We start from the raw sequence: 21,454 nt of genomic DNA on the forward strand, positions 1-21,454 counted from the left end.
GGAGGGGGGCAATTGGGTTTAGTAACTTGCCCAGGGTCACACAGCTATAAGTGAGGCTGGATTTGAACTCAGGTCCTCCTGACTCCAGGGCTGATGTTCTAGCCTCTGTACCTCCTAGCTGTCCCTAGATGTAGGATCTTTTTTAATCCTCTGAACCCAAATGATCTCGACAGGCTGGAATACCAGGCAGAAGGGAGAAGGGAGAAGACAGCAGGGCTGCAATAAGTCCAGTATTTGGGGGTTCAGAAAGAAAGTCAATTGCACAAGAGCAGACTTGGAAAAGACCTGGTCTGCCAGCAGTTCACGTGAATGAGGCCGGGCTGTCTTTGTTGCTGACTAGAAGACTTTGATGAGCCGAGAGTGTGCTCCAGATACTTAGAAAGCTCCTGTAAGCTCAGGTTGTATTCCCAGAAGCACCTTGGCACCCTATGGAGGCCACATTGGGTCAGTCAGACCTCATGTAGCATCCTTCACTTGGAGCATTACGCCTTTAAAGAAAAATGAAATCTTTTATTGAAAACTTCACATTGAGCACCAATACAACCACCTCTACTAGTTTAATAACTATTTATAGTTAAGTTAATGAATTCCAATGAATAAAACACAGTATTTTTTTTTGTTTTTCTCCCATATCTATTGAGGCCCTTCTGGCCACTTTTCCTTTCCCCCCGCTCTCCAACTAGAGTAGAAGTGACCTCTTATAACAAATATGTACAATCAGACAAAAGAAGAAGGAAAAAGAGCCCCCTGGTAGGGAGTGGGCAGAGGAGCTGGGGCTTCTCAGAGCTCCTATTCTCTGGAATGGCTCCTGTCTGCCAGGAGGAATTTCCCTAGGAAGCCAGGCCCTGAGGCAGAGTTTCCAAGGGCTCAGGTCCCTGCTAATCCTTCCCTGCCCCCACGTGAAAAATAAACGTGCCCCATGAGCTAGTAACCTCCCAGGACTCTGGGCACATGTCCATCTGCCCCCTAGGAGAGTCTGATTCTGGGAACTCTTACATAGCTTACACTGAGGGTCATAGGACTGAAAGCTGGAAAGGGGTCCAAGAGATTATTTGGTCCTCTGACTCCTAACCTTGTCCTTGTATCAGTAGCTATGCAATCTCACCATTGGGCCACACTGCCTCCACTTGAATGGATGTAGACTTTGGGGCAGTGGAAAGGGTGCTGAGTTTTCCTGCTGATCAAAGAATCCTGAGACAAGTTCAGACCCAGTCTTTGTAACTTATTATCTGTGTGACCTTGGGCAAGTCATTTTGCCTCTGGGACTCAGTTTCCTCATCTGTAAAGGAAAAAGTGGGTCTCAATGAGCTATGAGGACCCTTCCAGATCAGATACATGATGCTGTCTGAATGTAGGGGAAGTAAAAAGAGGCCTGAAGTCATGGGACTCCCTGATTTAGAAGGGGGGAAGAATTAGGGAACTTAGGATCATAGACGCATTTTATAGGCATTTGAGCCAATCCCCTTATTTTACAAGGAAGCTGAGGCCCAGAGCAGTTAAGTGATTTGCCCAAGGTAAATGTTTGAATTAGGGTCTGAACCCAGGCCTTCCAGACTCAAAGTTCATCACCCTCACTCTTGAAGTCCAACCCCCCCCCCCACCATTGTTCAGTTAAACAAATGCCCCGAGAGGGGGAAGGGTCATGCTTTTGTCAGGTCTTCAAGGCCCTCCACAACCGGGGGCCACTGTCCCTTTGCAGCTTCCTCCTCCTCATCCCATCCTCTTTGGGCCTGCCAAACTGGACTTTCTTACTTTGACATCTTAGCCTATGCCTGTCATGCACTTCCTCCCCGTCTTTGCCTTTCAGATACCTACTCAGCCTTTAAAACTGAAAGCCTTTCTTGATCCCTGATTTGGGTTATAATCTCTGCCTCTACCTCCCTCAGTAGTACTCTTCTGCCTCATCAAAGCATTTTCCCCCCTGTGTTTTACTGATTGATTATAGTTATCAATGGATGTGTGCTCTCTTCCACTATTACATTATAAACTCTATGAGGGAAGGGGTCATTTCCCTAACACCCAGCAACATGACCTGTACACAGTTGGGAAAGGGGAGAGACTAGACCTGGAGTTTCAGAGGTGAAGAGAATCCTTGAGTGAAGAAATTCCCTCTACCCCTACAGCCTGACATCTTCTCTGCAGCTGTGGTTAGAGAGTTGCCCGAAACATCGAGAGCTTTAGTAACTCACTTGCCCAGGGTCACACAGCCTGTTGGTTTCAGAGGTTGGACTTGAACCCAGGACTTCCTGGTTGTGAGGCTAGCTTTCTATCCACTATATAACCCTGCCTCTGTACTCACAATAGTAGGAGAAGCAAACAAACATTTATAAAGCACCTACTGTGTTCTGGGCAATTCGCTAGGTTCTGAGAGTTCAAATACAAAGGGGAAATAGTCCTGACCTTCCAGGGCCTTTCATTCTACAGGGAGATACAAAATAAATGCCAGGTAATTTGGGGGCGGGGAGGTGAGGGTGAGGGGAGAGCACCTGGGGGGAGGGGATCAGGAAAGATGTAGAAGATGGCGCTTCAGCAGAACCTTAAAAATAACAGGGGATTCTAAGAGGAGGCAATGAGGAGGAAGGGTGTTGGAGACTTGGAGGATAGCCATTGCAAAGATTCAGAGGTAGGAGTTCAAGCATAGTGTTTAAGGAACAGAAAGAAGGCCAATGGGTTGGACCAGGAAGTGTGTGAAGGGGTACACTGGGTAATCAAAGTATTTATCGTATTGGCAGCAAGGTGGAAGGTAAAGAGTGTGGGACTGGGGAGGCCCAGAAGACCCAGATCTCAGTTCTGGCTTTGTTGCCAGCTCACTGTATGACCCTGAGCAAGTCTCTTCTTCTCCCCAGCCCTGGGTCTTTGTACAACGAGGGGGCTTTTGGACTAGGTGATTTCTAAGCTGTCGTCCAGAGAGAGGCATGCACTGGCCTCCACTGACCCAATTTCATAATCATGATGGGAAGACTGCGCTGCATAACCAAGCTTGGGCCTCCTCCCCCCTACAGAGCAGACAGGGCCCTGAGCGGGAAGGCTGAGCTCCTTTCTCCATTACCCTTTTCATCTAATCCTACCCCCTCCAACTTCTGCCTGAATGACTCAGATCCTTGCCCTGACCCCATTCTTCCCTCTGGCTTTCATCGGAGACCCAGATTTGGAGGATTACAGGGTGGGCAGGGCCAGTGGGAAAGGACATTTGCTTGGGTGGCAAGATTCACAGGCCCCTCATTGCCTGGGAACAGTCAAATTCCAAATGGATGGAAGAGAGCGCTCCCTTTCCCTCCCTCTCCCCCCCCTTTCTCCCCCTCTTACTCCTCTCTCCCTTTTCCTCTCCCCCTCTCTCTTCCTTTCTTCCTCTCCCTCTTTCCAGACAACTTCTCTTAGATGTCCAAGTCTGTGAAGTCTGTCCATATTGGGGGAGTGAGAACAAATACCAAATTATCTTCTGAGCATAACAATGGATGCGATTTCTCTTTCCCGGCATTTGATGACATCGCCATTTGCCACCAGCTGTTAGTCTGAAGGCAAAGGTTTCAGCTGCTATTTCTCCTTTCATATGTGACACTGTTCACTGGAGATCTTGGACCATAAGAACGGCTTGAATTTCTACAGCACTTTATGGCTTACAAATTACTCTCCTCATCACAGCCTGGTGGGAAATATTCTTTTCCCCCATTTTGCCGACAACAGTTAAAGAAGGTTGCAATTGAGGTTTTGAGAGTTTGAGGAACTGGCCCACAAGAGGCAGGGATCATGGTACAATAGGAAAAGCATTGGATTTGGGGTCAGAGGCCCTGACTGCTACCGACTGCTACCGACTGCATGACTTTAAAGAAGTCTTCATCTCTCAGGGCCTCAGTTTCCTTATCTGTAAAATGACCGGTTGGATTAGATGGTCTCTGAGGACCCTTCCAAATTTAGATTTTATGATCCTATGATTAGATGACCTCCCAGTTCCCTTTTAGCTTGAAATTTATGGAAGTCACACAAGAAGTAGGTGGCAAGCCTGGGATCCATGGGATTTAAGGTTGAAACCTTCTAGGTCATCTAATCCAGGCCCCTTGTTGTACAGTTAAAGAAACAGAGATCCAGAGACTTTGCCTCAGGCACAAAGCTGGTAAGGGGCAGAACTGAGATTTGAACTCAGGGCTTTTGACTTCAGATGTATCAGGGCTTTTGACTTCAGATGTAATGCTTTCCCTACCATGTCACACTCCCTCAGGTTTCCATTGTACATTTCTGATCTGTTCCAGTGTATGTATTCATCAATTTTTAGGGGAATTTGGGTTTAGAGGAAGTTGTCTTTTTTCTATTTTTCTATTCAGAACCCCTCCTGCCCACTCTCCCTTCCATATGGATGGATGTGCCTAATTGAGAGAGATGGAGATAGAGGAGAAAGAAAGAGACATCAAGGAAGACACAGATACACAGGGAGATAGAGAAAGAGAAAGAAAGAGACAGAGAGAGGGAGACAGAGGCAGAGACACAGATAGCCACGGAGGGAGAGGGACGTGCTGAGGAGTTCCTACTCAGAAAACAACACAAGTAACAAACCACAGGATACACACAGTGATTAGCTGACACAAGTGATCCAAGAAATACAGACATCCTTAGTGAAATGCACACCCACTGCTTTGAAATGTACACGATCCCCACAGTTTCAGAGGCACACACGCAAGTCAAGCTAGCGTGCTAAAGACTGAATGGATACAGCTTTAAAAGGATACTAAAATACACGTGGAAGCAAACACCCCATCAGCCCTCCAACATTGTTCCGTCTGCCTCCAGAGCCTTTGCCTCCCATTTCCTCACTCCCCTCCCCTCAGCCTCTGACCCTTTTGGAAATGTAGAAGCCAAAGAAACTTAGAGGTCATCTAGTCCAGGACCCTCTTTTCATGGAGTAGAAAACTGGTCCAAGGGAACTTGGCTTGCCTGAAGTCACTCACGTTTAGTTTTGTGGCTTTCTAATGCATTTTTCATGTAATTGTGTATGCCGGGTTCAAGTCCCACCTCTGACTCAAATTGTGAGACCCTGGGCAAGTCACTTAAAACCTCTGGGTGAGCCAAGAGACTCTCTAAGACTAACCTAATGAAAAAAAAAAGACTAACCTAATGTAAAGATGGGCTGCCTCAATTGGCAGAGTTGGGTATTAGCATTATTTGTGTTTCTCTGTGAGGGCTGGGACTTCATCTTTATCTAATATATCTTGTCTGATGTATCTTGTCTAAACCTCATAGCTCCCTCAACAAGAGTGTGATTTTGTAGGTGTAGGGAATTCTCTGTATGGACAAACCCTTCACAGATCTGCAACTTAAGAACTTGAACCTGGGTTTTCCTGGCTCCTTCCTGTCCGCTTGCTGTGCCCATAGTGGGTCCCTCATCTTTCTTCATATCTTTGCAGATGTCCTGGGGGCATCCCAAACTCATTGTCTGCCCCCTCAAACTTCCTCATTTCTCTCGAGGACATCACTTTCTTAAATTCTCTGGGCCTCAGTATAGGACCTGTAAAAGGAGAGGACTGGAGCTGATCTTTGAATTCCCTTTAAGCTCTAAATCTATATATGCTTAGCACAGTGCCTGGCATAGAGTAAATGCTTAATAAAATTTCTCTCTTTTCTGTGCGGCATTCTGTGTCTCTTCTCTCTTCTCTCCCCCTCTCCCTTCCTCTTTCCTTCACCCTGCCTCTCTGTCTCCCTCCCTCCCTCTCACCATTCTTCTAGGCTCTGATTCTTCCAGTGCCCCAGGTTAGTGTCGTCCTTTCTCTTTCCCTCACCCTACCCAAGTCCCATGACCAAGCAGTTGCCAGTTCTACCGGCCGAGTGTAAACTGCTTGAAGGGAGGACTTCTTGCTTCTGCCTCTTCATTTCTAATAGAGAATAAATTAAGCTTAATACAAGTGGATTGCATTGAATCGGGTGAATGGAATTGAAGTACGCAGAGCTGGCGTTAGAATCCAGTTTCTCTGACCCCAGTGGTCTTTTCCCATACACCCTTCTGGTTTTCCTTTCCAGGCGCCCCCTCCCTGCCCTCAGCTCTCCCTTATAAGCAATGCGTCTATTATCCCAACTCTGCTGGGCTGCCCCAACACTGAAGCCTCTCGAGCTCCCCTCTCCCTTACAGCGGCCCCCACTCTGCAGCCCCCTCCCCTCCGGGCTGCACTGTAGAGAAACCCGCATGCTTTGATGAAAGCCTTTCACCCTGGAGCATTGGGGGGGTAGGGTACCCCACCAGAGTTGGGGCCATCTCTGACTCCAGTTTGGGGGGGGGAGCGGAGGGAGACAATAGGGCGGGTGTCTTAAAGCCCCTAGCAAAACCCGCCCCATTTCTCCGGAGTAGCCCCGCTAGAAGCAGCCTTGCATCTGGCGGCAGCTGGGGCGCCGGCCTGCTTCTCATTTGGGCCGCTTTTGGTTTCGATTAGTTGTTCTGTTAGTCAGTAACGCTATGGAGTACATAGGAGCTGAGCTGGAGCAGAGAGGGTTTTTTTTTTTCCCCCTCTCCCTTCCCCTCCCCTCCGCCTCTCTCCCCCTCCACCCCCCTCCTGGCAGTCGCAGACTCCAGATGTTCAGAACGCTGGTTGGGAAGTTCTCCTGGCGCCACTGAGGGCAGAGGGCAGGGGAAAGGCACGCGAGCTGGAACCAAAAGGACTCAGTCACTGAAGGATTTGGCCGCCTGCCCTGGCCCTCTGCTGGCACATTCCCCAGCTCTCCCCTGGCCATCTGTTCCCCCAAAACACTTTCAGAGCCTCATCATCACTCAGGATACAACATTGAGAGCAGCTGTTTTTGAGGCAGGAGGAAAAACCATGCAAAAGGTCCTTTGTGAGAGAGGAAACTTGGTTATGAATAACAGCCCCACTGTCAGAGCGCCGCCGCAGTCAACGTGGTGGGACGGCTGGGGCTTGGAGCCGGAGTCCTCAGCTTTTCTCCACCTTATCTTTTTTTTTTTCTAAATGTTATATTCTCCCTTTCCTGCACATTAACGCGGGTTTTTTCCTCCAGGTGTGTATAAAGGCCCTCTTATTAATGCTCCCCGTGGCCTTTCGTTCCCTTGGACGCTCACTCGGGCTGCGGACGGCTGGAAGGGATGGAGTCCAGTCTGGAGGAGTAGCAGATGAGGCGGCGCCATTGGGGAGGGCAGAGTGTGGAGAGAGCCTGATTGATTCTTAGATTTTAAAAAAGAACAACACGGCAGCAGAAAGTAATTATATCCGTCACCCTAAATAAACCCAGAGCATAAAGCTGTTACAGTGCAGAAGGGGTGGGGAGAGGCGGGGAGGGGCTCAAAGGGAGAATGATATAGAGACCTTGTCAGTTCATCAGAAAGCGGGCTGAGACCAAATTCTCATTAATAGCTGCCCCCCACCTTCACCCCCTATCCACCCACCGGTTTTGTGGGCAGCTTAGCTTAGCCTATTGAATCATACCGTGATGTGGAGTCTTTCTAGAGACTTGCCTCATGGGAGAGCCCTCTGAGGTATGTTTGTTGGTGTGAGGAATCGGGGTGCTCTGCGGAACGTTTGGCGACTTCTTCATTAAGTGAAGCCTCTTTGGGGTCAAGTTTGCTGCCTGGGGAGAGTGGCTGGAAAGCCAGAGGGGATGAAGGAATAGAGAAAAGAAAGACTCACTGAGTAACGGCACAACCTCAATTTCCACCCTCCCTCTTCCCCACCCCACCCCAATACCCCAGAGCTGTCTAGAGTGCAGTTAACACTGGGAGTCGTGTTGTCCTTTCCCCACCTTATTTAACATGTGAAATGGACAGAAACTCCTTTCTGGAGCTGGGATTTCTTTTGTGTGTGGTGTCTGACAGTGAGAAGGATCTCAGGCCCCCTGAGGCTGGGGGTGCAGGGGGAGGGGAGGAAGGAAGGAATGTTTTCATGTGTCAAATAATGACATGAGACCCTGAATGTCACGTGGAGTTTTTCTGTTTTCCACTTTCAGTCCTTCCCCTTCTCTACTTTTTCTTTTGCTCCCCTGCCTCCCTCCCTCCATTACAGGACAACCACTCCACTCCAGCAGTGGAAAAAGTCGATCATAAAGTTTGCCGGTGGGTGGTCAGCTTTTTACAGCCCAAAGCATGGGGATTTGGAGGACCTATTTGCATTTCATCTGTACTTTGCTCAGCCTCCAACACTTCATTTTTCCTTCTTTCCCCTCCTCTGTTTTGCTTTTGGGTTCCAGTTGGAATGAGCAGAAGCCCCAGAAAGGCTAAATATTTATAATTATCCAAATATCGGGGGCATCCATCTCATCTGTCCCAAGTGCCTGAGTTCCTCCAAAGGATTTGGACAAGTGTTCATTAGATGGGCTCCCTCTCCTGAGGGGGAGGGGTGGGTAGAACCAGTGGGGGGAGCTGAGTTCAAGAAGGGTCCTGGTCACATGATATCTAGAGTATTGAGTTCGGTACTGAGAACCCGAACTGAAGAAGGACATTGAGAAACCGGAGAGCTTCCAGAGAAAGGCGACCAACTCGCCCTCCCCGTAGCGGCCAAGTGCTGGGCCGACCGAATCGTCCCATGTGAATTAGAATGTGAGCTCCTGGAGGGCAGGGGCTGCTTTTGCTGGTGCAGTTTTTTGTTTTGACTTTGTCTCCAGTGTCAGGCAAACAGTTAGTGCTTAATAAATGCTGGTTGACTGTTACTTCTAGGATCCAGTACAAGCATTGCTTCACCTCTCAGGGCTCTAGGCAACTCTCTGACTGAACGGGTTGCGGAAAAAGTGCCCACCTACATTGGTAGAGGGAGCTTCCAAGAGTTCCTGACACAAACCCAGTCCCTACCGCTTGCCTCTCAAATATGAGCTCTTCTATGTTATCTAAGGGACCACTAGGTGGCGCCACAGTGCACAGAGCACCAGGCTGCAAACAGGAAGAATCACCTTCCTGACTTCAAATCTAGCCTTAGACACTTACTAGCTGTGTGGCACTGGGCAAGTCACTGAACCCGGTTTGCGTCAGTTTCCTCATCTGTAAAATGGACTGGAGGAATGTCAAACCACGCCAGTATCTCCACCAAGAAAACCCCTGCACACACATATATTTACACATGCGTATGCTGCCTTCCCCTAATAGAATATGAACTTCTTGAGGGCAGGGTATGTTTTATTTTTGTCTTTGCAATCCCACTGCTGGCCCTTAAAATACTCGCTTATTTCTATATGAGAAGAGGGTGAAGACAATGGAGACATTTGGCCCGAGAAACAGACTCAGGGGACATGATAACTGTTTTCAAGTACTGGAAAGGCTGGGATGTGTAAGAGGGATTAGCTTTGTTCAGCTTGGCCCTAGAGGGGAGGTGGAAATTGCAGAGAGGCAGAGTTAAAAGTGACTTACCCAGGGTCACACAGCTAGTAAGTGTCTGAGGCCAGATTTGAACTCAGGAAGATGAGTCTTCCAGATTGCAGGCATGGTACTCTATCCACTGCACCACCTAGTCGCTTTTAAAGTCAGGAAAGCCTAAGTTCAAATCCACCTCAGACAATAAGCTGTATGACCTTGGGCGAGTCACTTAACCTCTGTCTGCCATGGTTTCCTCAATTCTAAAATGGGGATCATAATAGTACCTACCTCCCAGGTTTGTTGTGAAGATTGAATAATATATTTGTAAAGTGCTTATATAGCACAGTGTCCAGCCAATGGGGGGCGCTAAATAAATGCTTCCTTCTCTCCTTCCTCCCTCCCTTCTTTTCTTCCTTTCTTACTTCCTTCTTGAAGAACCTGGACCTAAAAGAGGCAGACCTTTCTCTCACTCATGCTCCCACTCAGTATCCTTGGGGGAAATCACCCTATGTAGGTTTAGCTCATGTCTAGTATGCCCCAAAAGAGTGTAGAAAGGCCCTCAATCTACAATGTAGATCAGGTATAGGACAGCTATTTGTTTCTCCCAGTATCAAAGAAATGCTTAGAATACAAAACAGTCACAAGCTTGCATTGACCAATGCATGAAGAAACTTGGAATTACTCTTAAACTCTCCCAGGAGATTGACACTAATGCTGGATGGGCACTTCACCTTCCGCTCAACTCAGCACAATCTCCTTCAGGTTTTTTGTCTTGTAGCAAACTATGCCAGGGGGTAGGCACTCCCCTCTGTTGGTGATTGCCTTCTCCTCCAAGAGGCACTATAATAGCCGTAGGGGACACCTCCCAGAGTGCAGCTGGCACAGACTGAGGGAGCAAATGGCTCCTGTCCTCTTGTACTCACATGGCTGCCTCCAAGGCTAGAAACACCCATCCCAGGATTACTGCTTAGCCATCTTTGCTCAGGGAAAGATACACAAAGTAGAAGAGGCAGCCAGAAGGCCAAACCCAGGGGTCAAGCTCACCTAGCTAAACACCTGCTCACTTGTCACGTGTGAACAGTGATCATTTGCACCCTACCCGTCAAGGGATATGTGTGTGTGTGTGTGTCTGTGTGTGTGTATGCATGTGTGTGTGAGTGCACATGTGAGTTCTCCAGTGCTTGGGAGTGCCTGGTGGGGGGAGGAGGAGAGAGGGAGAGGAAGTACATATTCTAGAGACAAAAAAGAAGACAGAGGGAGAGCAAAAGCACCCCCCCTTCTATAGTGCTGTAGGTTTGTTCACAACCCACCTCCACCCCCACCCCCATCACCAAGATGTAACCCAGGCTACACCCGGTTTGCTCCATTATCCCAAATCACCAAGTGCTTTAGCAAAGGAAGTGGCCCCGGCTCCAGTTAAGGGGATGGGAGCTTACCTGGTTGCTTCCCTTATATTTACATGTGTACACATTGTCTGGGGCAGCTAAGTGGGTAGTGGATAGAGCTCTGGGCCTGGAGTCAGGGAGACTCATTTTCCTGATTTCAAATCTGGCCTTGGAAACTTATTAGCTGTGTGACCCTGGGCAGGTTAGAATTAGAAAGTTAGGCAAGGTCAGCTAGAACAGGGCGTTTTAACCTTTTTGAATGTGCCCTGAACCCCTTTTCAGTCTGTTGAAATCTATGGACCCACTCTCAGAATGTTTTCAAATGCATAAATAAATCAGATTAGAAAGGTAACCAATTACAGTATAGAGTTAACAAAGAAGTTATTTTTTAAAGTTCATGGACCCCAGCTTAAGAATCACTGTGCTGCATTTCTTGCCTTCTCTATGGGTGGAGGATGGGTGGGAGGAAGAGAATTTGGAACTTAAATTTGTTTTTAAAATGTGAAAAAATATTATGCATATGTGTGTGTATGGAAGAATCACTGTGCTAGAAGAAGTCCCACTAATTTCAGGAAGAAATGACATCTAAGGGGTAGCTAGGTGGCACAGTAGATAGAACTCTGGCCTTAGAGTCAGGAGGAAATGAGTTCAAATGTGGCCTCAGACACTTGACACTTATTAGCTGTGTGACCCTGGGTAAGTCACTTAACCCTGATTGCAGGAATGACATCTAAGGAGAAAATAAAAATTATAAAAAAAAAAGACACCAGAATTCAAAAAATCTTGGGTCATTCACTATATTATTATTATTAAACATTTTGATAGAATTCAAGGTTTGTCAAGTGCTTTTTTACATATGTTATCTCATTTGGAACTCACAACAATGTTGGGAGCACAATGGTGCTATGATTATTCCCATTTTACAGATGAGGAAACTGAGGCTAAGAGCAGTTCCTTACCTTGCCTAGGGTCACATAGCTGAGTGTCTTTTATATTGCGCCCTCTACCTGCGGATTTGTTAGTCTGAGTATAGTCATTGAAACTCCTCATTTGGGTTCTGCGTTATAGAAGATTAAATTAGATTCAAGACTTCTATTTAAGAAAGCCTGACAATATGCACTATGCTTTTTGAAGGATCTCTATGTGAAAATGTTATTTTTTTAAAGGTTAGTGATGAAAAGTTGAGAAGAGCGAGGCAGGAAGGCGCCAGACTGCTCCTTAGCCCCTCTCCCCTCTTGTCTCTGGCTCCCCTCTTCCTCACTCTACAGTCCCTGGGCAGTGCCTCTGCCGCCTGGGTGTCAGGTAGAGTGGGAGTGAACGTGTGTCCCAGGCGGTCAGGGCCTTGCAGGTGTTACTTTTAAAGGAACTCTCTTATTACAAATGCAGTCATCTGGAAAGCATCAAAGGGGTTGGACAGCAGGTGGGAAGCCTTACAGAGCCAGTCCCCTGGGCTGTGGGAGACCCAGGGACTCAGTCCTGGCTCGGAGGGAGTAGGAAGGACCCTCAGCAGGGAAAAGCCCTGCTTTCCCACACAACTTCCCCCAACCAGCAAGGGGGCCAGCTGAGGCTGCCTGCTGGCTTTTTAGGCCCTCCTGCTCCAGACCCATCCTTTATCACAGCTGGTTCAGGGCTGCCGGCTGCCTTCTCCAAAGACTCCCACAAGCTCGCTCGCTGCCACGGAACAGGATGCATTCAGAGGGAGCTGTGGAAGGGGGACAGAAATCCTGATAAGGCGGCATGATGGAGGGGCAGGAGTACCAGGCTTGGAATCAGGACAGCTGCATTCAAAGCCCAGCCTGCTGGGTGGAACGCTGTTATGTTCTGTCAGACTCAGTTACTAGCTTGGTTAGTTTTATGGAACTGCTTTTCTTCCTCCCTTTCTCCCTTTCCTCTTCCTTTCCTTCCCTCTTTTTTTTTTTTTTTTTTTGGCTAGGCAATGGGGTTAAGTGACTTGCCCAGAGTGTTATGTATCTGAGGTCAGATTTGAACTCAGGTCCTCCTGAATCCAGGGCCGGTGCTCTATCTACTACGCCACCTAGCTGCCCCCCTTCCCTCTTTCTATCCTCTCTTCCCTTCTTCCCTCATTCCTTCTCTCCTTTACCCCCTGCCCTGTCACCTTCCTTCCCTCTTTTCTTCCTGTCTTCCCTCTTTCTCTCCTCCCCCTCCTTCCTTCCTTCTCTTCTTCCCTCCCTCTCTGCCTCCCTCTTTCCCTCTTTCCTTCCTTCTTTCCCTCTTTCTCTCCTCCCTTCTTTCTTTCCTTTTTCCCTCCCTCCTTTCACTCTTTCCTTCCTTCTTTCCCTCCCTCTCTCTCTTATTCCCTCCCTTTCTCTCTTTCTTCCTTGCTTTCTTTCTAGACTATATTTAGAAGTCAAGGTGCTAACAAAAAATAGAAATTTTTAAAAATTCTACTTCTAATACTTCCTAGTTACACAACAGACCCTGGTCAAAGCATTTTACCTCTCTGTGCCTCTGGTTCCTCATCTGTAAAATGGGGATAATGATAGTGTAGCTCCCTCCCTTGGCTTCGTTCAGGACTCACCTTTATCTCACCTTCTGCAGGAGGCCTTTTCTGCTCTCCCCAGCTGCTAATGCCTTTCCCCTCAGAGACTAGTCAATAGCAATAACATTAATATTTGAATAATGGATATCAATAATTAGCTGAGACTAAGAAGAATTTTATCACGGTTTTATCACAGAGTAGGCATGGAGTGAAATGAAGGGGATTCTGTAGGGCAATGAAAGGGAGGCTGTGACTCTGTGAAGTGGCTAGAAGAGATAATAACAGTATCAACAAGAGCCTGTATTTCTTTAATTCTTGAAGGTTTATAAAATTTTTTCCTCATAACAATCAGGTGAGGTATGGTTTGATTTGGTATGGTTTGTCCCCAAATTATTTACAAATGTGGAAACTGAGGCTCAGAGAGTTGATGTGACTTTTTTTATGGTTTTTATGGCTAGGAAACAGCACAGCTGAATTGGAACCCAGGTCTCTAGACTCAGTCCAATGGTCTTTCTGCTATATCCCATACGTGATATTCCATTTCCTACCTCCATCGGCATCGGCAGGACCCCATGCCTGAATGTGCTCCTTCCTCACCTCTGCCTCTGGCAATCACTAGCCCCCTCCAAGGTTCAGCTCTAGTGTTGCACAAAAAAAGCATTTCCTGACCCACCCAGTTGTTAGTGCCATCCTCCCCCAAATTAATTTGTATTTATTTTGCGTTTACTTGCCTGCATTTACGTTATTCTATCTTAGTACCTACCGTGTAAGCTCTTTAGTCAATGGACATGAATTTCTTAAGCATCTTCAATGGGCGGGTTGCCATGCTGGACTCTGGGGGTACAAAGACAAAAATTAAACAATGCCTGACCTCAGGGAGCCTACATTCTACTGAAGAGCCCAGGAGCTTGATCCTACAGGCCCTAGGGAGCCACAGCAGCTGTAGGGGAAGGGGAGTGGGGGAATGAGGATGGAGGAGAGGGGTAATATGTGCTTTAGGATCGCTTTTGGTGTGGAAGATTAATTAGCAAGGGGAGAGACTTGAGGTGATTTTGAAGACCAATTAGGAGGCTTTCACAATAGTCTAGACAAGAAGGGATAAGGGTCTGTTTCCCCTTTGTCTTTGTATGCCCAGGGCCCACCTGTGCTGGGCAATAAATCAATGCCTAAGGAAAGGTGAGATGCCAAGGGGCAGAAGAAGGCTTTTGACTAGACTGAGCAGGCCACCAGAACATCCTCATAGCAGGAGATTTCCAGTTAGAGCTTGAGGGCCAGCCTTCTGCCATCCCTGCAGGATGGCCGGAAGCCTGGGAACACCATGGGTCTGCCCCTGTGTCTAAGGCAGGTGCTGCCTAGCCCAAGCCCCTCTCGGCATCCCCGGAGGTGTCCCCTTCTCCTCCCCCAATTTGTAGGGAGCCTTTGCCAGTTCTGAGGTATCGATGCTCCCACTAAAAATTTAACAGTTGGCCCACAAGAGTCGCCAGGCTGAGCACACCCCTGGCAGTTGCTCTCGGAGAGAAAACAGCCTGTGTCCTTCAGTTCTGCTGGGACATCTCTGTCCTTTGGAGAGGGGAAGGTAGTTCTGCCCAGGAACGCTTCTGATACTGGGCCCTGATTCCTCTTTGAACTCGACCAGTTCAGCTCCAAGCCTAGATGAGGATGCACCAGGTGGGAAGGATGTACTGAGGGCCTTGATTGCTTCTGCCCCCTGCTGGGAAAGTAGCAAAGGTGCAGGAAGGAACTGCCCCTTATACCGAGTAGGTGGCAGCCTGTCTTAGAAGTATGGTGTGACGGGCCTTGGTTTAAAAAAAAAAAGGCAAAACAAAATCCATCATAGTGCCATTAATACCACTATTAATCATGAAGGCACTGAAGGCCATTATTGGATTCAACAGTTAGTAAGCGCCTTTTCTGCAAAGCTGAGAGACAGTGTGATGTGTAAGGGACAGAGTTAGAGGTGAGAGAGCCAGGGTGGGGAATCCTGCCTCTGGGATGGCCTGGCTATATGTTGTTGTTTTTCAGTCAGTCGTCTCAGTCACATACAACCCTTCATGACCCCATTTGGGGTTTTCTTGGTGGAGATACTGGAGTGGTTTGCCATTTCCTTCTCCAGCTCATTTTACAGATGAGGAAACTGAGGCAAACAGGGTGAAGTGACTTGTGAAGGGTCATACAGCTAGTAAGTATCTGAGGCTGGATTTGAACTCAGGTTTTCCTGACTTGAGGCCTAGCCACGAAGCCAGATATATGGCTATATGGCTATGTGGCCATGGGCAAGTCAATTAACCTTCTCATAACCTCCAAATAATTCTCTGAGCTAGAAATCCAGATCTGGGAGGAAGTTTCTACCCCTGGGAGTTCTCAGGAATCATCAATGATACCAGATCTAGAACTGACCCCTTTCTTCCCATTAATTGCCATTGCTTAAAATGAGAATTCTACAGGCATTCATGAAACTGTCATTAGTCATTTTAAAATCTACATTACTCTGTCCCATTGGTCAATGAGGTCTCTTGGGTGATTACAAAATCCTGAGTGTGTAAGAACAAGCCTGAGGTGGGAAAAATGAACTTGGACCACAGAGTCTTGGTGGGTCAGCCCCCAGATCAGCATAGCAGAGGAGAGCCAATCTCTTGTCCTGAGGCTCTGAAGCAGAGGGGATCATGGGCCAGACCGGGTTCTTAGGCCGGGATTCATTTAATGTCCCTTATCTGCTCTTGAGTTTACCTTGATGTCTATGCCTGAGTCAGGATATGCTGTTTTCCCTTGTAAATAACCTCCAGAAAACATATTCCTGTTCTGGGGTGTTTGGAGACAAGGGTAGAAGAAATTACAGTTCAGGCATTCCTGGGATTTCTGAGACTAAAGTGGAATTCAAACTCAAGTCTCCTGACTGCTGGCCTTGTGCTCTTTCCAGGACCTTTATTTAGTCTAAGGGTTAGTTATATACTGAACTCTGGCTCTGCTGCATTACGGGGACTGAAGTGGAAAACAGGAAAGGGTTAGATGAGTTTAAAGACCTTTACCCAGGAGGAGCCCTCTACCTCAGAGGGGAAGAGGGAGGGCACAAACACTTGTCTGGTGCCTACAATGTGTCAGACACTTTACAAATATTATCTCATTTGATCCTCACAAACACCTGCTGACGTAGGTGCTGTTATTATTCTGTTTTACAGTTTAGACGGAGGTTAGATGACTTGTCCAGGGTCACACAGCTAGCAAGTGTCCAGGGCCAGTACACACTTCCGATGCTCCATCTAGCTGCTTCCAGAAGGGACATCAGGCCACTATGATCACACCCATTTTACAGATGTGGAAACCTAAGCTCAGAGGAGTCAGGTGACTTACCCAGCATCACATGTTACATAAATGTCAGAGCTGAGACTCAAACCTAGATCTTCTCATCTATGAAACCATGTGGTTGTTTCTGTCCTAACATACAGATGTGGTGCAGTGGGATGGAAGTCAGAGGATCTGAGTTCAAGTCCCAGCTTAGGTTGCCTGTGTGAGCATGGGCACGTGATACAGTCTCTCTGGGCCTATGTTTTTCCTCATCTGTAAAAAGAGGGGCTGCATTCAGTAAATCTACAAGCATTGATTAAGTACCCACCATGTGCCGGGCATGGTATTAGACACTGAAGATGCACAGACAAAAGTGAAGTAAGCCTTGCTTACCTCAAGGAGCTTACGATACAGCTAGGGGAGGAAACACATTTATAAAGGTGAACCCAAAACAGACACAGACTTATTTTGGGGGGGGGCAGGGAGCCATTAGCTACAGGGATCTGGATAGGCACCTTATAGAAGGTAGTGTTAGAGCCTTGAAGGAAGCCATGCATGCCAAGGGTTGGCAGTGAGGAGGGAGTGCATACCAGGTGTGGGTGACAGCCAAGGCAAAAGCCTGGAGGTGAGAAATGAAGAACCCCAAGAAGGCCAATTTCAGTGGACCACAGTGTCAGTAAAAGGGAGAAATGCACAACCAGACTGGGAAGGCTGGTTGTCTCCAAGTTCATCATTCAGTCTGTTGCCACGTGCTGCCCTTCCTTCTTCTGTATGTCCCCTCTCTCCCCACCCACAGATGCCTCCTCGGTGAAGGTCCCGATTTCTTCACGCCTAGGCAATTGCAATAGCTTTGGAATTGGTCTCTCTGCACTCCAATCCATCCTGGATGGGTTTCATGACCTTTGAGTTTCCTTCTAGCTCTCAATCTCTGGCCCCACGAGAAGGAAGGTCCAGGGCGTAGGGCTCATCCCCTCTGTGTGCCCATGGCCAGCCCAATGGAGAATGTTGCTGAAACATTCCTACAGCTCCCTGCCTCCTTCCCTAAATTGACAGGCAGGCTTCTTGAGGAGTTAGCTCCTGTAGCTTGACCACCAGGAAAGATGAGGGCAGTAAATTACTCCCCTGCTGACTCCCCTCCCCCTCTCATCCCAGTGGACCTGCTTTCCGTTCCTAAATCCTCCATCAGACTCTAACAAAAAGCAGATTCCTGGAGGGTCCCAGAGAGCACTGTGGCCTCTGAAAATGAGAGAGCCATATTTCCCACATCAAGCTTCTTTCTTTCTCCTTTCCATTTTAGTCACTGTTCATTGGAGAAAGCTTTCCCCTCTTTGCCAAGAATCATTTTTCCTCTTTGGACACTTCTTAGCCCCATCTCATCCCAGGCACAAACCCCAGCTATTTGCAACTGATGCATTTCAGCTTTGTGGAAGTGAGTTGTTTTACCCAGCAAGTCTGGCCCTCCCTCAAGCCCTCTCATGAAACCCCAAGGCTAGATCCTAGACCTGGCTCTCCACCAAGCAAACATTTCAGAAAAGATGCCCTTCCCCCTGCTCACTTGCAAAATCTATGGACAACCACCCCCAGCGTGAGCTTCTCAGCCTATTTTGTACATCTGTGGTGAGATCCAAAAAGGAGTATTACAGCTGGAAAGGCAGAGTTGTAACTAGAGTGGGGCCTCTGGACCTTTGCCCTGGGGTGCTGAAATTTAGAGAGGCTCCACTGTGCTTGCATTCCTGTAACAACCTAGAAACAACTGAGATTAGCCCCTAGTTAGCAGGAATAGTTAGTTAAAATAGGAAGCAGCTGGATGGACCACCCAACCCTCCTCTAATAATGGCTCACACCCCAGGTGAGTCCCTTCCTGGCTGCTTGCCTCTGGTGGAAAATGTCTACTTACGGCTCTTCTAGAAAAGGTCTTAAATATCAAGTGACGTGTGCTAGGCTCTTAGGGATCTTTGGGGTCTTGGTCTTATGGTCCCAACCCCATTGGGTGTGGGTTTAATTCTGAATGCGTGACTTAGTTTCAGAATCAGAGGGTTGACCCCTAGCTCAGAATCCCAGAATCTCAAAGTTCGAAAGAATCTAAGATGGTTCCAAACCAGAGCAGACCAAGAATTCTCCTTCCAGCAGAGCAAGCAAATGGTCATCTAGCTTCTGCTTATAGCCCTCCAGTGATGGGGAACTCATTACTTCCCCCAACCCAATCCACTTCCATTCCACTCTAATGATTAGGAAGTTTTTTCCTGATATCAAGCCTACATTTGCCCCTTTGTAATTCCCATCTTTTATTACTAGTTCTGTTCTCTGAGGCCAAGCAGAAAAAAAGGAAATTTTTCCCACATAACAGCCACTCAAATACTTGGGGACAGATATCATGGCTTCCCTGAGCTTTCCTTTCTCCAGGCTAAGTGCTCCTTCCCGGGTTTTCAGCCAATCCTCCAATGGTGTCATCTCTAGTCCCCTGGGGTTCTGGTCACCTCTCCAGTACCCTCTAGCTTCTCAACGTCCTCCCTAAAATGTCCTTCCTGAAAAACAGTGCTCGGGATTGACCAGGATACTCTAGATGTGGTTTGAGTGAGGACAGAGAACATAATATCTAAAAAGAAAAGAAGAGGGTTAAATTTCCTGGATTTGGGGTAAATAAGAGTACATAGCAGAGGACTTGGGTTTGAATCCTAACTGATGTCTTTGCTAGGCCTCGGTTTCCTCATCTGTAAAATGAGGTGTTGGACTAGATTGGGGGGTTCCTTTGGATCTCTGGTGATTCTGTGTTCCAGGAAGGGCAGTGATATCATCTCAGATGACCCTCATTGAATCCTGTGTTCATTCATTCATTCATGCATTCAGAATTAATTATTAAATCCTTCCTGGACCCTCTTGAGACCCACCCTGCCCCTCTAGCACTGAGAAACTCTGCTCTAATTAATTGTTTGTGATTTCTTTCAGGAGTGATCGTGGATCTAAGTGGATTCTCTACCCCTCCCTGCTAATGATCTTCTTCTTCAGCCTGGGCCAAGGGCACAGATGACTCTGACCCAGTGATGCCTATCTGTAGCTCACATCCTCCAAATCACCTGTCCTCCTCTGAGATGAACATCCTTGCTCAGACTGTCAATGGACCGGACAGAGAGAGATCATGAAAAGATCTCACTTTCTCAAACTCTCTTCTCTTCCTTCCCTGACTTCATCCAAGCCCCACTGGCCCTTCCCTCTTTGGCAAGGAAGAGTGGAGACAGAAGATGGAACGGTTTCCCCTTGCCCAGCATTCTTGGGCCATTGCCAAAGATTTGACCGACTTTTATCTGTTTGAATGTCACATGGTTACTTTTTGTTTGGAAATATCCCCCTCAAAGAGAAGTCAGGAATTCCATCTGGATCCCACAGAAAGAGTCAGCTCCTAGGGACGGACAGATTCTGAGCCCTCAATGCTCCTCCTCTGGGTCCCCTTTGGCTCCCAAGTTCCCAGGACCTCGTTTGGGCTACAAACAAGCATTCCCAAATGGAGACCCACAGATGTTTCAGAGTTGGGTGCAACGGGGACAGTCAGAGGGTGGGAGGATTGGATCCTGTTCTCTGCCGAACACCTCTTTGCCCTCTACTCAGCCTTATAGCTCAGGGGGCACCCCCCATATCTCTGTGGGGTCGGGAAGCTGTGACTCCTGCTCCTTTGCCCACTTAGGGGGACTAGGAGACTGGGGGCTTGGGAGAGGGCATTTCCTCACTTTCTTTTAGCCAAACCAAGACATGTGAAAGGCCTCCCAGGATCTTCTTGTGGCCAACAAGAGGGGAGCAAAAGGATTGTTTTTTCTTTTCAGGGTCATGGGGGGGAGGTGGGAAGGGCAGGGGGCTCATTCATTCCAGATCCTACAGGCAGAGGGACTGACTGAATGCCTGACTTGGGGAGGGAAAGATGTGGGGGAAGTGGGCTAGCCTGGAGAGTGGGGCTAGCCTGGAGAGGAGCTCCTATGGCTTCTCCCGGACCTCCTCCTGCTCTAATGGCTAAAGCATCTTATTTCTATGCTTTACTGTTTGCTTCAAATTGAAGTAAAAACCAAAAAAAATCTATATGGAGAAACACACTTGCCAGACCGAGTGGATTTTGTGGTGGACATAGATTTGTATTGTTGAAATTATTACAATTAACATGAATAGAGTATTTGGAAATAAAAAAGTACATTGTCTGAGGCAGCGTGGCATAGAGTGGTGGTTGCCAGTTAACAGGGGTCCCCCTGGGGATTTGAGACAATGGTTCAAGGGATTCAGTGCTAAAAATCCTTTCGTGGCAGTAAATAATTGCAAAATATTATGAGTAGTATATTAAATTACCTTGAAGGTTTACAACACATTTTAGAAGCACAGTGGAGGGGTTGGAGTCAGAAGACCTGAATTCAAATCTAGCCTCAGACACTTACTAGCTGTGGGATTCTGGGCAAGTCACTTAACCTTTGTTTGCCTCAGTTTCCTCATATGTAAAATGGGGATAATAATGGCACCTCCCTCCTAGTGTTGTTGTGAGAATCAAATGAGATAATAACTATAAACACTCGGCACCAAATCTGCACATAGTAAATGACGTATAAATAGCTGCTATCATCATCATTATTATTATTATTTTGTTGAAGTGGTTTAAGGAACAAAACCAGTTAGGAACCCTTGGTATAGAGGGGATGATGAACCAGCCTCGGAACGAGGCTGAGCGAGTCTGAGTCCCATCTCTGACACAGGTTTGCTGTGTGACTCTGGGGAAGGTGACTTCAAGGTGCCAACCCACATTGGTGGAGGTGTTGTACCGAGAAATCAGCGAGTGAGACCCAGACGTGATTTAAGATGTGGATTTATTAGCGCGCGGCTGCCACAGGTATGCACATCCAAATCAAGCAGCCCCCATCAGGGGTCGAGCTAGGGTTTATATAGAAAAGAGCAAGGGGAAGAAATGCGAGGAACACTGATGAGGTAATCCAAAGATGCAGGTGTCTTGGGGGGCTATGGATGGGAAAGTACAGGGAGTATACAGGA

The 21,454-nt window shown here is 47.6% G+C and overlaps 1 protein-coding gene across 2 annotated transcripts in view; it reads left to right on the forward strand.

Moving 5' to 3' along the window:
- The window catches only part of ATOH8 (atonal bHLH transcription factor 8), a 46,924-nt gene extending 26,305 nt beyond the window's left edge, over positions 1 to 20,619 (forward strand). Inside the window, exons 3-4 of one of the 2 annotated variants that reach the window (XM_020969527.2) lie at positions 6,994 to 7,192; positions 19,385 to 20,619. In XM_020969527.2, coding sequence (XP_020825186.1) covers positions 6,994 to 7,161 — 168 coding nt within the window. In that variant the 3' untranslated portion in view covers positions 7,162 to 7,192; positions 19,385 to 20,619. The remainder of the gene's footprint in view (positions 1 to 6,993; positions 7,193 to 19,384) is intronic. The other variant, XM_020969528.2, reaches the window with a different exon arrangement.
- Positions 20,620 to 21,454: the final 835 nt, after the last annotated feature.

This window comes from Phascolarctos cinereus, unplaced genomic scaffold (assembly GCF_003287225.1).
Source record: "Phascolarctos cinereus isolate Bilbo 61053 unplaced genomic scaffold, phaCin_HiC Scaffold_2;HRSCAF=192, whole genome shotgun sequence".
NCBI lineage: Eukaryota > Metazoa > Chordata > Mammalia > Diprotodontia > Phascolarctidae > Phascolarctos > Phascolarctos cinereus.